The sequence below is a fragment of the Lampetra planeri genome, chromosome 37, assembly GCF_965212315.1.
Source record: "Lampetra planeri chromosome 37, kcLamPlan1.2.h2, whole genome shotgun sequence".
Taxonomy (NCBI): domain Eukaryota; kingdom Metazoa; phylum Chordata; class Hyperoartia; order Petromyzontiformes; family Petromyzontidae; genus Lampetra; species Lampetra planeri.
The window spans coordinates 7884244-7900634 of NC_136143.1; the positions used below are offsets into that span (position 1 = coordinate 7884244).

Here is a 16391-nt window from a genome sequence, read left to right on the forward strand (position 1 = left end):
AGAGGAACTTAGCATCCATCAATTAGTTGGAGCGGGGGGGGGGGTTGGGGGGGCCACCTTGCGTGAGCGCGCGCCCCATGGCGCGGTGCTGGACCCGCCGACCTGACGAATTGCGGTGATCTGGTGCGTTGACAGCGTCGTGATGAGCCGCGGCTCAAGTTGCTCCGAGACGATGGCGGAGCGCTGCTGCCACTAGCACATGGCACTCGTCCGTTGCGAACGTGTCTCCGTTTTGACTCGGCACGGCCGCCCTATTGCTAATTATTATTATTATTATCCACGTGTCAATATTCGCGTCATTTGAAAAGTGTGCACCGAGCAAGCGACGTGTGGTTTTACCCAAAGCAGGTGCCCGGGGCGTACAGACCGAGGCTTCTGGGAATAGAGGGTGAAGATGCGTCTGGCAACTGTACAGCGCGTTACCCGTGGGAGTCGTGGTGCAATTATAAGAAGCACTGTGCTATGAGTTTTTGGTGCATTTACAGCGATGTCATTGGGAAAGATGGATCCGGGTGAAACTTTCCCTCAGCGAGATAACGTGACCATAGTTGTGGTTAAACTCTTTCCCAGCTCCACAATCGACACGTTCCACACGTACACGTTGGCCTCACACTCTGTCGATGTTGTGCAGTTTGCATTTGGAGTATGCAAATTCAATTGAATGAAAATGGAAATGTCAACTTTAACGTAATTCTGAGCATCTTTTAAAATGTTAGCAAACTAATCCAAGCAGAGAAACGTAGCCACAACCAAATCCATGGTGTGCCGGGTCCCACAAGCGAGTGCAACGCAGATGCTTTGTGTCTCTACAATTAACCCTTTCCCATTCCGAGACATCTGTAAGTTGCAACGTGGGTCCCGTTTACCACTGAATCTCAGAACGCGTAAGCGGTTAGTGTAATTTTTTTTTCGAAGGGCACAACGCCGCTGTTTTTAAAGACGTACTCACCGTAGAGAACTGTAAAGACACGACCGCACTCTGCTGTAGCTGGTGCCAAACTGTGCCTCACGCCCTCCTTCGTGGCCTTCTGGGAGCCTCGGTACCGATAAAGTTACTTGATCTTTTCTTCCTTTTCTGTTCCGTTGATGTTAGTGTACGTCATCAGAACGGAATCGGAAGGGTTAACAATCCCGCAAAAGCGGATGGGCTGCAAGATCTCTTTAAAGCCTCCCTTGGCAGGTGCAGCATGCATGCGACGCGTCTCGCCACGCGGTCGTGTTTACAGTTGTTTATTGACATGCCTGCTGGAGTCGTATTTTGTGATAGAATTTCCCGTGAATAGCCTTCACGGTTCAATTCGCGCATTCCCCCCCACCACCACCACCACCCATCCCAAGGTTTGTCACTTGTCTGTGAAATAAAGTTATTTTTCTTCGGCGAAATTGCATTGGATAATAAAGTGTTGATGGATAGCGATGACTGTGTGGTGGAGATGTGGCGCGTAATTGTGCTGCGTGCCGATGGTGCCTGCCACGTGCTTCTTGCTGCCATTTATTTGGCTGCCTGTCACGTGGAGGCACCTCATCACTCCCATCTGGCAGCTAGTCTAGACGGTCGGCTGGCTAGTCACTCGGTTGACTGGCTGGCTGGCAAGGCTTGCCGGGGAAGTCATCTGTGTCTGTTGTTTGCCAATATGTGTCTGTGTCTCTGCCTGCTGCCGCCGTTACAGGTTCGCTTTTTTTCACCATTATTACGGCAATTGCAAGGTAGCTTTAAACATTGTATTGAAACAGTTTGCAGCGGATATTGAATAATGGTGGTAAGGAAAAGACTGTTATGTGGGTTGACTTAATGAGTGTGGTTATAATGCCTGTGGTTTAATCGCTGTTGTTTAATAGCTGTGCCCCTTAATGACGCTGTGGTTCAATCGCGATGTGGTTTAGCAACTGTGCAGTTTGATGAGTGCGCGGTATAATGACTTGCGGCTTAACGGCCTTGTGGTTTAAGGCGGTGTGGCCAAGCCCTTTTGTCACCGCCCCCCCCCCCGTGCCCTCTTGTCTGCGCACTCAGAGGCTTGCCAGGCTGTTGGCCGAAGAGCTCGGTCGCCTGGGATTCACGAGTTCCGTCAGCGACCTGCGGAGCTTCGACCCCGAGGACAGCCTGCTGGAAGAGGTGCCCCCCAACCTCACTCCTGATATATCTGTAGAGGTGTTACGGGAGGGCGAACAAACTCACCAGGGGTGGTTATGCTGCACGCGGAAGGATGCTTACATCCACGTCCGCACCGTTTAGCCTGGGGGGCTAAAACGGCGCTGTGATCCCCCAACCTCAACCCTAATATATACGCTCTCCATATTATCGGCAACTCCGAGTCAGAATTAATATAGTTCATAACTCAGAGTAAGAATATTGATTCATACTGGAGGAATCCGATGAGCTATGAAGCTCTTTTTCACAGGTGGTTATGAACGTTAAGACAACAAACAATACAAAAACAAAGTACAGTAAAACCTTGGATTGCGAGTAACTTGGTCTGCGAGTGTTTTGCAAGACGAGCAAAAATGTTAAGCATTAATTTGATAAACAAGCGAGGTCTTGCAATATGAGTAGTACGTATACGCTTTGTCTGCCGAGCGTCACGTGATCACAACTCATTTACGAGTGCTTTGATGTACGAGTGCTTTGGATTACAAATACGTTTCCGGAACGAATTATGCTCGCAATCCAAGGTTTTATTGTACTGCAAAATTTCAAGAAACGTAAACAAAATCACCCAAACACAGAAAAATAAAACTAAACCATCCCCATTCTACCAGGCAAAGCCGACTGAGGTATTAACTTGTTTTTCAACAGCGAACTGGCCACAAATGAAAGCGCACCAAAGTTGCTTATCATTTTGACATCTATAAGCAGCAAAATAATAACATAAAAACTCAATGCATTACCCTCCTCCCCCCCCCGAAGTGTTGTCCTGATTGCTTTAACTTGTTGTCCTGATTGCCATCATGAGACGAATGGTCTGTCTGGAGCTCTTGCAGAGCAGTGCAACGTTCTGCGTTAGACCACGGCCCGCAGAAGTGTATATCGCAAACTTATCTCTGAGATCCCTTCACGCGACTCTCTGGTCCACACAATAGGGTGGCAGCACTTTCACGCGATCATTTATTCTTGGCTGCTATAGATTTCCACGCGGTAAGCCACTTCCTTGAGCTATTTGTGGGTATGTAGCTTCTGAGAAAGTGCTATATAGCTCAGCAGGCCTTATCTGGTTAAATAAAAATAGTTTAAATAGTAACCCAGAAGTAGCACTAAATTATCATCGTTTACTCTCACTTATCTGTGGTTGAGTCACCTGGGCATGATCTGGAAGCACTAAAGTCATCCTTTTATCCACATTTAACCTGTACTGATGAAAAAGTAAATAATACAATAACTTTATTGGTACGTCTTCAGGTCTTTAGGTCGGAAGACATACCGAGGCTCCCACAAGGCCATGCGGGAGGGCGTGTGGCACAGTTTGGCACCAGCTATCATAGAGTGTGTGGTCGTGTCGTTACAGTTCTCTGCGGTGAACGCTACGTCTTTAAAAACAATGGCGCTATGCCTCTCCAAATAAAATGAACGCCAACTGCTTGCATATTCGTCTCAGAACGGGAAAGGGTTAGGAGTGACCTTGAAGAGGTACGTTATTTTCCAGCGTGAACTGCACTGACTAAACACGCTCGTCACATCACAATGCATAACAGGGGTGTCACTGGCATTCGAATCTCAGGAAAGTCTTAAAAGAGCCAAACGAATGTATCCTACAGGATGATGTACTGATGTATCCATATAGATAAGGACTAGCTGGAGAAACGTCCCTTACCAGTGTGCATGGCTGCCTTTGAAGTAATAACGACTTGATGAGATGGGAGTGGACGATAAGGAGAAAATGTCACTCAAAGCCACACTCGAAACTTTCCGCTTATAAAATATAGACCGGTGGATGGAACATGAATTTTTTTTATTCCTTTATTACGTTTTTAATGTTTTTTTGACATTTTTCCTGGACTTTTAATTGGGTTTAATAATGCGTAATGTGTTTATGAATAATTAACAACACATTGAGATAAAGTGCTTCTTTGCATCGTTAATAATGCAGCTTTAATTGCCTGATTAGTCATCACTTAATAATGAATAATCTTACTCGTGTTTGAGTCAAGTTTGTTGGAATGTTGAACTTTGCAAAAAAACAATAGCGCTTGGGATAAGGCGGCGCAACTTGGCGACGTCTGCATTTCCCAAGTCATATCGATGATAACATTACGTACTACTTCTTAAACTACTACTTTTTTTTAAACAGGTAAGGCCCACTGAGCTATATAGATTTTTGCCAGAAGGGATTTGGCTATCACAAATGATGGCGCAACCAAGTAGCTTATCACGTAAAAATTTAAAGCAGCCAAATACTTTAAACGCACGGTGATTCTAAATGTGGAGGTAAAAACCGGCGGTCCCGGATAAAAATCAATGCGACCACGGGGAGAACATACAAGCTCCAAATATAAAGGCATTAGGGTCGGGATCGAACCCACAACCTCCTGTATACCAGCCGAGGTAGTTAACATCTTGGCACTGCAGTGTCCACTTCCGTGACGTTTGCTGTGCGTCTTTAACAGCACGTCAATACGAGCACTGTGTGACAGACGACAACCTAGCTTGCTAATTTGGCTTGGGCCTAGTTCATCTCTCGGTGGCGAGATGTCATCTCCCTCGCCTGGTATGCAGGAGGTCGTGGGTTCAATCCCAACCCTGACGAAAATACTTTCTGCAAAGCACTATTTTAAAAAGTAAAATAGCGATTTCATTTGAACCTCCCCCCCCACCCCCCCGCTAAGAGCTCAGCTCCCACTTTAAATGTCTGTAATGAGGTAAAACAGTGTTGGTGCAAGGTAAAGCGGAATGCATTACAGTTATAGACAGATCGTGTGATAGCCCATTCTATTCAGCTTCGAAAATTTGTTTCAAATGTACGTAACATTTGACTGCGTTGTAATCCGCCCTCTCCCGCACCTCCGACGATTCGACGGCGCGGACAAGGCCACGCTACCGAACCGATTTAGATGCCATTCGGCGCGACTGCGAATGTGTAAGTGTGATTGGCGGAGATAAGGGGAGATGGTTGAGCGGTGGTGCGCGCCCCCCGCCCGTGCGTGCAGGCCGCTGGTGTTGCCGTGTGCGTGTTCGTGGTGTCGACGTACAGCGGGGGGGCGCCCCCCGAACCCGCCGCCTGGTTCTGCAAGTGGCTCGAGGAGGCGGCGAGCGACTTCCGGTACGGCAAGACGCACCTGCGGGGAGTCCGCTACGCCGTGTTCGGCCTCGGAGACTCCGTCTACGAGGAGCACTACAACACGGTGAAAACTGCAGCACCGCCACCGCTGCTCCCCCCCCCCCCTACCAACTCCTCCAACACAGCACCGCTCATGACCGATCGTGTGCTCTTCCTGTTCACAACCGCTGATAACATTTTCAAGGTGAGATCTCCTGACTGCCCCATCGATGCACTTCCGCTTGGCTCATGCGTCAGGTTCGTTTGTACATTGTACACTGGAGGTGCCTTGAAAAAATGCATACTGCACGCAAGAGAGCTGGCTCCCATCTCCGAAAAGTAATTCGCCCGTTTCCTGTCGCCGTTGACGCAAAACACGAATGCCAGAGAACCGGACAAAAAGTACTGGCCCCCCGCTTCTTTATGCTCCGCTTGTCTCCCGCACGGCCAAGAGGTTTATTTTCAATTTACACGGAAATCTTATCGGGCGTTCTGTCATTTTTTTCTAATTATGTCATTTACCACGCTGCAACACAAGCTGTCTGCAAGGAGGTGCTGCTTAGACTCGGGCTGTTTTACTAATGCAGCCCAGGTGGTTTGTGTGGCTGAGACCCCCTGTGTAAACATGGCCCTGTGCTCTTTAAATATGTTTTGGGGATTATTAAATGTTATCGGCCGCTTGTAAAAGTACATGCTGTGCGGCGAGATCAAAACGCGGTCGTTTACTGCGGGCTGATGCGGGCATTTGGAACAAAGACGACGTTGCCTGCTGCCTCTGTATGGACCGGCAAATTAATGCACTCTGTCTCTGCAGCACATATCTGGTTCAGTGAAACTGCAAGAGCCAACGGATTGAGTTTAATCAAAGCTAATCAGCCAATTGATGTCCAGCAAATTATTTGGCGATGCTGTGTTTGGCAGTTGCTGCGCAAGCTTGATTAGCAAAAACGTATCACATCCATTAGTAACGCTACTTTATTCACAGCATATTTTTATGCGCCACAAAGAAGGGGCCACTGCCTGAATCGTTGCCCCGTAGATGTTTTTTTTTTCCCTTTTAGGGCCACAGTTTTGTTAATTAATGTGTTGGAGTTTTTAATTCATATTGAAGTCTGTTTACCCATGTGCCGAGTAGGGCTTTCCTTTCGTTAATCTACTTCCCAATCACATAAAGTGGGCACATTTGCATGATTGTGCACTAGAGGATTTCACTTCTCGCAATGTTTTTTTCTATTCTATATTTCTCCGCAACTTCTTTGCCCACCACAACCCACCCGCCCCAACATTTTTAATCATTGCCAGCCTCTCTTGCTGCCGAAATAGGAATTTATGATTTCGCCATGTAGCCGATGGAATCTTTCAAATAATAACTTGAACGCTTATTCTCAACGTAACACATTAACCGTATGACTGAAAGGCCGTCGTAGGAGGATTTCTGAGCTCCGGTTGCAAATGTCGCAAAGCAGCAGCATGCCCCCTGACACAAAGCCTTGAGGCTCCGCGAGATGGTCCCGCTTGCGGGACTGACCCCTGGGCATGTAGCGGCGTATCCATTCAGCAACTGCATGCGTGTAATTGTGCGTGTGAGGATCATGATTATTTTCCGCTTCATGCAAATTATTTGCAATGTTACGTGCAGGTGACTGAAACGGACAAGACTGGACATCGGAGACAACGCAAAACAATAATTATACAAATCAGACAACAAAGAATTGATTCATGAATTGTGACCCGGAATAATGACAGTTTACCAAATCGCTTTGGGAGAGTGCCACTTGTTAGATGTCTCGAAAAAAAGGTTATTTATGATACATTTATTGATATCGACGTCCATATAGTCATCATTTATTGAGATATGTTGTCGGCGCGTTTGCTGTGTCTGATAGCGGCCGCTCAACACAGATCCGCTCACTTTCGTTCATCAGTGGTTTCCTTATTGGCACTGTTTCAGTACTCGTCAGATGGTTGAGTCCCTGTCCTGATGGTGGATCGCGAGAAGCCTACCACGCCGGAGCTCTTGCGTCTCTGGTATCGCGAGGCTACCGAGCGATCGCCCCCCCCGTGGGTTTCCCTTCGCGGCGTCGCTCACCGAATCCGGCGCACGGCCCTCGCAGGTCGGCAAGAACGTGGACAAGTGGCTGTGGCAGCTGGGGGCTCGGCGCGTGCTTCCCCGTGGCGACGGCGACTTCAACGTGGTGCGCAGCCGGCACGGCAGCGCCGACGCCGACTTTGAGGCGTGGAAGGGCCACCTCGTATGCCGCCTGCGGGCCTTGGCCGAGCCGGGCACCGCCGCGGGGGCTGGGGTCGGCGGTCAGCAGCGTCGGCGCTCGGACAGCGATGGATCCTGTCGCGACGAGGTGGGACGTTTTTTCTTTTCTGGTTGGACTATTCGTGCCGCTCAGCCCGCTGGCTTGCCTACACCCGCCACGCCGCCCGCGGTGTGGCGGGTGTAGGCTTAAGCGGGGTTGAACCCGGTTAGGACTTGGTGACCATCAGGGCTTGCCATGCGTTATGGGTGTGGGGTTGCGGGGCCGCCGGCAGATGGTAGTGTGGGTTTTTCCCCGCTTACCTCATTCATGGGAATGGCCAAAGTTGGCAGGACCCTCCGAAATGAGTCTTGATCCTCGGTGGCACTTTCCTGGGTCAGAGTTGGCATAGGTAGGCAGGGCGAGTCCATTCAGGAAAACGGGGAATCTGGGAGGGGTGGTGCAGATGGTGGTATGAAGTCCTGCAGAGTTGAGTTTGTGGGAAGAGGACAAGAGATCAGGATCAATGACAATCACGATGTTTCACACACTTTTCCAGTGTCATGTCAGTTTAGGAGGTGCAGTTTTTTGCCGAGAGTGGACATTTTGGCAATGAGGAGTTCTTCTGTTTGGTAGCTGGAGGAAGATAGAACCATTCCAAATGAGACCGCTTCCAAGGCAGGATGCGGTAGTGGGCGGCGAGGTTTGGTTCAGCGACACAGATGGTGTCTACCAACACTCAGGGACATCCTCTCTGTCACCGAGTGTTGGTGCGCAGCGACATGTAGGATGTGACAGAAGGTGGTACGTGTCGTCAGTGCAGTAACCAACTTTTAATCGATGCATCAAAGAATCTCTTACTCTCTCTTTGTCTTGCCACAGGAGTAGCTTTGCATGAGAGTTGACCTGCCGCTGCCACCCATGAGGATTTTCCAAAGTGCTTTGCTTTAAAGTGGATGCCAAAGACTCAGCGGGAATCATACGTAGAAGCAGGCCACTGCCTGCCAGCGTCACTCCTACACGTCAAAACATTGGGGTCTTCTGGGGCCGTTCCCTCGCGTGAAGCGAGGCGCACCAAGTGGAGGTTTCTTTGCCACGCGGTGTGCACTCGAGCACGCAGCTGGGATAAGATCAGCGATGAAAGTCGTAAATTGTACGAGAGTGGCAATGTCGCCGGGGCTAGGGGGAGACGAATGTCGAGGGAATGTGGTTTTGTGAGCACCTCGCCGCGGCCTTTCCAGGCCTCCGAGGAGTTTGAGACAACGAGCGAGGAGGAAGGGGGGACCGGGGACGCTGCTGACCTCGTCGACGTGGAAGACCTCGGGAGAGTTGTGACGGAGGCCAGGAGGTCCCAGGTGAGGCCGGCTTTATCGTGCGTCTTGGTCAGCTGCTGCCTGCAGACAAACTTCTCTCTTCCAATCGTTTTTTTTGTACTTACACTGGGACTCACTGCCCCGATAATGTGAATTTTTTCTCTTTGAACCGTTCCAATTTTTTTCCAGTGATTTAATTCGCAATGTTATCCCTCTTGCGATCTCGTACTCGTCATGAAACAGGGTGCTTATCCGGGTCTCTTCTGGTGAACGGGTTGAGACCATCAACTCGCTGCACTTGAGCAGCCGGTTTAATCCCAGGCGACTGCCAGGATTTGAACCCAGGATCTCAGCTGTCCTGGCTCCAGTGTCTCTGACCGCCGAGCCCCACCCGGCCACCTCTTCAAAACCGGACCACATTTATAAATTAATCTTCCTGATATAAAGTTCCTTTTAAAACATTACAGACAAACAGCAGAGAAGAAGAGACTGGCTTGTATGCACTGACCATCTTTCCGAACTCGTGCATGGCTTCCATGGGTCTGTGTGACGAGCCGCCAAGCAAGCGGCGGGGAATGTTGCCACCTGCTGCACCGGCCGCCCTGTTGCACGCCGTCGTGAGAGCTGTGAGGCAGCGTGCTGCCCCACGTTAAAGTATCCAAAACTATATCTGTATAAAAATACGTATTTTACCAGGTCAGGCCCATTGAGTTATGTAGCTCTTTTTCAGAAGCCACCTGGTCACAAATGATAGCTCAACGAAGTGGCTTATCATGTGGAAATGTATAGCAGTTTAACACGTAGGCTTTCATGACCAATATTATTCATAATCAACGTTTTTGGGTTAGATCGCGTTATTTATAAATGTGTCGTAACCCTCCAGCACCCGACATGGCCAATCAACAACAGTGTCACGTTGACAAAAGACAAATAGTTCACTACTTTAGCACACCGGTGTGTTGAAGGGTGAAACCGCAACATTTACACATTTTTTTTGTTTGTAAATGTTGTGGTTTCACGCTTCAACACACCGGTGGGCTAAAGTAGTGAACTATTTGTCTTTTGTCAAAGGGACACTTTTTTGCTGATTGGCCGTGTCGGGTGGTGGAGGGTTACGACACATTTATAAATAACGCGATCTAACCAAAAAACGTTTATTATTAAATTTATATCAGCCAAATATTCTGAACGCATACTGCTTTGCTTTCAGTATGTATGCGTAGTGACTCCGACGCACTTTATTGCTTTACTACGTGCCTTTATTTTGGACGCATCACCATTTCTAGGCCCAGGCTTCGGTTCTTGATGCTCGAATTTCTTCTTCTCTCCAAGCTGTCTCTTGACCTCGTGCCCCCCCCCCTCCCCCTTTTATATTCCTCGAGCCCCCTCTCTCGAAGGTTCGCTCACCCCCATTTCCCTCAGCCAATCCTCATCCTCCTTCCCTAACGGTTGTCAACCATGACCCCGACAGTCCACCTTCGTTTTCCCGCCCTTTTATCTGTTAATTTCTCTTCAAATCAGTTTTATTTCTCTGGTCTCCCTGCACCAATCAGAGGCCCCGAACACACTTCCTGACTGTACGTTTGCACACGTATCCCCTCAGGCAAGTGGTCTATTGTTTTTGTCCCGATATGTATGTTGAGGGTTTTTCGCACAGTACGTTGCCAACCGCGCTAATCGGAGGTGCAGGAGTGAAGGACAACAACCTAAACGCAAACAGCAGTTCCGAGAAATTAGTTTTCAATTTAGAATGAGTTAAATTTTAAATTTACAGGCGTGCAAACTCCCCCTTTGTCTTGGCTCCACGTCATTATTAAAAGGTGACGACGATCAATGCCGTGCGTCTTCATGACATCCTGCAACTGTAATCTTGCATTAATTAACACGGAAGTGTCGATTTGTTGGGCGTTTAAGGAATTAATATGCACCTCCAGGTGCTGCAAATTCACCTGAAACATTCAGTGCCATGCTGGTTATTGAGCCGGCGGGAAGACACACGACCTCCCGTAGATTTCGCTCGCAGGAGAAATGTAAGCACAAGCATGCGAACAGGTTTTGTTGCGAGCCAGTTAATTCTATCTCAACCTTTGCTTAACGTCGTGATTTATTTTCTGTTATACCTACGTGACTTTACCGAAAGAACCGAAGGGTAAGCATAACATCCTCGCACATCTATAAAATCCCTCACTTATCATTCGGACGTTAAATTTGCCCGTTAATTTATCAGCGCTTAATTAACAATGCCGCTGACATTGTGGAGTTCGCAGCGTTAAGAAAAAGAATCAGCTGGCCGCGATCCGTCGCTTAAATGTTGGGATAGATATAACATTTGCATGACAGAAACAAAAGAGAGAGAAATTTTGATTTAAAGCTTTCGTGACTGCAGGGATTCATATTATTGGTTCTTTCGGTGAAGTCACGTAGAAGGGAAATAATAAAATAATAAAAATATAAAACAATACAAATTATCACGACGTTTCGACTGCAACACAAGCAATCATCATCAGGTGTGAAATTCTCACGACGTTTTGACTGGATTTCACACCTGATGATGATTGTTTGTGTTGCAGTCGAAACGTCGTGATAATTTTTATTGTTTTATATTTATATCATTTTATTATTTCCCTTCTACGTGACTTTACCGAAAGAACCAAGAAAAAGAGAGAGAGAGAAACGCACAGGCTGTCAAGTGTCCAGCGGGCTTTGTGAAACGCCGCACCAACCTTACCATAATAATAACAAGTATAACCCGTAAAAACAAAGTTTTTCACTATAAATCCTTTATAAGCGTGGTGGCTAGAGTCCTCTCGTCCTCTGGCTTGAGATGGCTGCCACCTATGGGTCAGATGATTGCATTGCACCATTAAGCAATTGGTAATTAAATATAATATTTTGTCCTAAAAAGTGTAAAATTTTGGGAAAAAATGTTCACGAACATTAATTTTCACGCACAACGAGTCTGTGTGGAAAATGTCAGCTCGATTGGATCACGGGAATTGGGTTAAAAAACGACCGAAAGATTTGCACGGTCGTAAGCAAGCAAGTGAACTTAATATAAAGGATTTAAAAAGGGGGCCTGTCCTGGCTCACCCCCCCCCCCCCTCAACCAGTATATATACGGGGTAGTATCTCTTGGAATTTCTCATTTACTTGATACAGCAAGCGTGCTGTGACGGTTCCACCTGAAGACGGAAGCTTGTGTTGCCTCCGAAACGTCGTGATTTTTATTTTATTTTAATTTTATTTAACTTTTTTTAATTTATATTTTTTACCTACGTGACTTTACCGGAAAAAACCTAAGAATATGAATCCTTGCAGTCACGAAAGCTTCAAATCTAGAATTCGTGAAACATGCCTGGCTGGCGAGGCCGTGTGCCTCCCCCGGTATCACCACGCTCGCACATTCGTCACCGCCGCCATTCACCGGCAGCTTCACAGCAGCCCTTGCCGGACACCTGAGACTGGCGCCTGGCCCTAAAAGTCGGTCCCGGACATGAACCGGCCTGCGGCTCAGAGGTCAGAGCTCTGAGCGAGCACCTCTCAGAGCCTGGGTTGGAATCCGGGTAGCCACCGATGATTCAACTGGATTCGCAAGTGCCAGTGTTGGTCTCGGCCCGGTCACGAATGATTGTTTTTCACTTAACTTGGCTGCATTCCAGCGGCGAGAATTTAAATTGTCGGATTGAATGTCCGCACGTAGCAAGTTCTGTGCGACCCATACTTTGTGAAGGAAAAAAAAAGGCTACTTGAAGATATTTTAAAGAGAAATCCTGTAAAAAAAACAAATCTTTCTCTACACTGGGCACACTGCTCAGTGAAGTTTCCAAATGGATTTTTCATCTCATTACATGATGCCAATGAGAAAAATTAGTGTAAATTTGGGGCAATAAACCCCACGCTTTTAAAGCGGCTCCAAAAACAGCAATTCTATTTAATTAAGTGCTGTTACCCTGCAGCGCGCGAGCTGAACGAGCGACTCACGAGATTGAATTTAGGGAAACTGACAATTTTGCCCTTCGCGAGTAAAGTGTGATTGGCAGTGACCGCCGTGTGCATGAGAATCAACGCGTGGCCGTTTGCCTAGTTTTTAAGATGAATTTTGGGGCTGGGGTCGTGGGGACGCTCTCAGCTGAGTTTACATCGGATAGAATCCACTCGCTCTGCTTTGTCGAAATCTCTTAAGTGGTTGTCTTTCATATAATCAGGACGAAACGGAATGAATGCCGGCCACACTGAAGGGTGTAGATGATATTAAACTAAAATTCTCGCGACTCTCATCATTCACACAAAACATTAATGCGGCAACATCAAAATATTCCAAGTTCATTAAAAAAATTTAACTTTCCACGTGCATCATGAGCACTACCATAAACATACATTTTTTTTATAAGGCAGGGCTAATGATGTTTGCGGTTTTAATTATAATCTGTACTTGAGCACCAAGGCCCATGTAGTCCCTTTATAGGTTATTTTATTTGCTGTAGTCAGGTGATGTATGTACGTTGAACTTTTTCGCACCTTACGTAGCCAATCACACTAATCGGAGGTGCGGGAGAGTTTGGGTCGTGATCCTTCTGCCAAGTGCATGTAACGCCACTGCCAAAGCAGTTTCTTCTCTTTTTTTTAATCTGTCTTCAGCTGTCATGTCAGGCCAGTTTCAGTCACAGTATGATTTCTAACAGTTGAGTTACATCGCATTGACGATCAGGCAGCTCGGCGTTTGAGTGAGCGGCTCGCAATCGGAGGGTTGCGAGTTCAACTCCTGGTTGGGGGTTGACTCAGCCCATCATCCCTCCGGGGTTGATAAAAAATAAGTTGGGAAGCCAACACTGTTTTTCTTATTTACAAACTTACCCCTGCCATAGGAATATGGAATTTTCACCACTGGTCCAGGACTATACACCAGAAGTGATGACCGCCTCAGTGCTCATCTTAACAGGAAGTCACTTTTTATACCGGTGCTGTTGTGCATTTGAAATAACGAAATAATTAAGCTTTCTCAGTGCGTCTCTCCGCGCTTATGCAAGAAACAAAGCGAGAAACTTTTGACTGAGTTCGTCTTTGCTTGTTTCATTTCACTTACAAATTCAGTAATGTTCTTGTTCATTAACAGTCTATTTCAGTGCCGTGGGTGCGACCATTGATTTTTCAATTTAAACAGTCGAACCATTACAATTTACACTCGTCAGTGGAGATCGTTACCCCATTTACATCCCTTCCTGGCTGCGGCGAAGCTCCAGTTTGTCGCAGCTGACAGAGGACGAGCTAATTTACTTGCCCCGCGTCATTCCAACGCGGGGCAAAAACACTGGCGATTCGGTAACGCTCGCTGGACGTTGAATCGAGATTGGCGCGGGAGCCGGAACGTCGTTGCAGCGAGCATCGTCTGGTCGGTCTCAAAAGTGTGAAGCTTGCCGATTTGATGGGGTTACTGTTGGCTAGTTTTGTTTTTTTGTGCTTATTCGTCGACTTAAACGTTTTATGAAAAAATCTAATCGGCCAAAAATGTTATCGTGAGTCCAGAAAAACACATCTTTCATAAAAACCAGAGTAAAATCGGAAACATGCCCCTCATATATGTACATATATTTCTAAATAAATGTGTTTAGGTCACAGTGAATGAGAAGGAAGGATGAATGAGCTACATGTGACAAATTCTGTATTGTAACAGGGTCCTCGAATTAAAGTTGTGGATTTGAAAAGTGCGCATCAATCGCAAGACATCACGGCCGATGGGCTGGCTGTTAAGGAGAAACGATTGCATTTTTTAAAACTGTAAAGCCGGTCGTCTTGTTTGAACAAAAAAAACCCACTGTCTTTATTGGAATAAGCTGAGCTATTTCTCTGACGTGTTTTTGGAAACGCGTTGTGCGTTACCAACTTGGACAGCGCGTGAATTATGGCCGCTTGCTGCGGCGATTGCAGCATCGTGTAGCTGAGCCGCAGGGAAGTGACATTGTGCAAGGTGCAGCCGGGTGCAATTTGTAGCCACCGCACCATAACACATTACACGAAGATGCGTCTTGTGATCTCCTGTCAGCTAACATTTGCCACTCCACGTGGCCTCGAATAAGCATCTCTGAGATGGGAGTGGCCTCTGTAGAATTTCTACATTGCAGTGGCCTTACAGAAAAATAAAATATTGGCAGAGGCCTTACAAAGAAATCCCGTATATTATTATTTTTATATTTGCTTCATATAACAAATCACTTTTTGCCGGTATTGGGACACAGCTGTGAGAGATGACTCCTGATCATGCTGATGAAATAGAGGAGGAAAGCAGGATGGAGTACTTTGGAAAAAGAGCCAAAATTTCTCACGAAGAGAAAATTACAGTGCGTCTTAACAGGAGAGGGGGCTTTTTCATGCATTTATATTCATAGCCCTAATAACACGACGATTGGAAATGTGGTGGCCGACGATGAGAAAAGTTTACGAGGACCGAAAACACAAATCCTGAGTGAGCGAGGACTCGCACGTGAAATGACAAGAAGCGTGGGCCATTGTGAACAGGAGGGAGAAATCCGAGACGTGTCACGACCGCTGTTCATAGAAATAAATGGGCATGTGCAGGGTGCGTCTCCTCGGAGAGATGACAACCTATGAACAAAATTACAGTGCCGGAATAACCCGTTGTCAGGTGCACAGCTGACAAAATGTTTTCTGAGGAGCTTAAGGACGAGTGCGTTTTTTCACAATTTATTTTCGGGCAGCGTGTGATTGTTATCTTCACCCCCCGTATGATTGCGTTTTCTCTGGGCGGTCTGGTTTCTGTCCACACGCGGAAATTCTCGGGACACGGGAATTCAAATGTGTCATAAAATAGGGCCCTTTCTAGAAATGATTCTTTAATTTTCCTCTTTCTCCTCTGAACCCCCCTCCCACACCCCACACCTCCTCTCCCCCCACTCCCCTCCCCCCGTGTAACGTTTCATGCTCGGTATAGCTCCTCCGCTTGATGGACGACGCGGTCGGAGATCCGTGCCAGGCTGTGTCCTAGGCTGTCCGAGGTGGGGGTTTTAATCTACACGAATGAGGACAAATATTCTAAAAATGACAGTCAACGCATGCCATCGCGGTGCTCCAGCAACATCGCGTTGCCGTTGTGTTGGTCACAGCGAACGAGAAGGATGGATGAATGAGCTACATGTGACAAATTCTGTGTTGTAACAGGGCCCTCGAATTAAAGTTGTGGATATGAAAAGTGCGCATTAATCGCAAGACATCACGGCCGATGGGCTGGCCCATGAACGAAATTTCCAAACTCAAAGTCGGGCAGGCCAAACACACACTGCGAAGATGCGTCTTCTTGAGTTGTGTCTTCCTGAATCTCACCTTAGCCCATCGCACTCCCCCTTCCCGTTCATCACTCTTCCCCCGATGGCCATCTCCTCTCTCATTGAGTCGTCACGCGCCGTTAGACGCTTTACGGCTGAATCGGGGCTATGACCACCTGGTGAGCTCTGGCGCTTCTTTAATTCTTTCATCTTCATTAACTTCGTTTAATGTCCCGAAATGTAATTTCACTTTCTTCTCGTTTCTTTTCCCATTTTTATCATATTACTTTTATTGTGGTGTGTCTT

At 47.2% G+C, this 16391-nt stretch overlaps 1 protein-coding gene across 2 annotated transcripts in view; it reads left to right on the forward strand.

Annotated features, from left to right (window-relative positions):
* The window catches only part of LOC144731016 (S-adenosyl-L-methionine-dependent tRNA 4-demethylwyosine synthase TYW1-like), a 132042-nt gene that overhangs the window by 12220 nt on the left and 103431 nt on the right, over window positions 1-16391 (forward strand). For both annotated transcript variants that reach the window (XM_078611976.1, XM_078611977.1), the window contains exons 4-7: window positions 2012-2113; window positions 5140-5334; window positions 7364-7606; window positions 8737-8850. In XM_078611976.1, the coding sequence (XP_078468102.1) occupies window positions 2012-2113; window positions 5140-5334; window positions 7364-7606; window positions 8737-8850 (654 nt within the window). The remainder of the gene's footprint in view (window positions 1-2011; window positions 2114-5139; window positions 5335-7363; window positions 7607-8736; window positions 8851-16391) is intronic.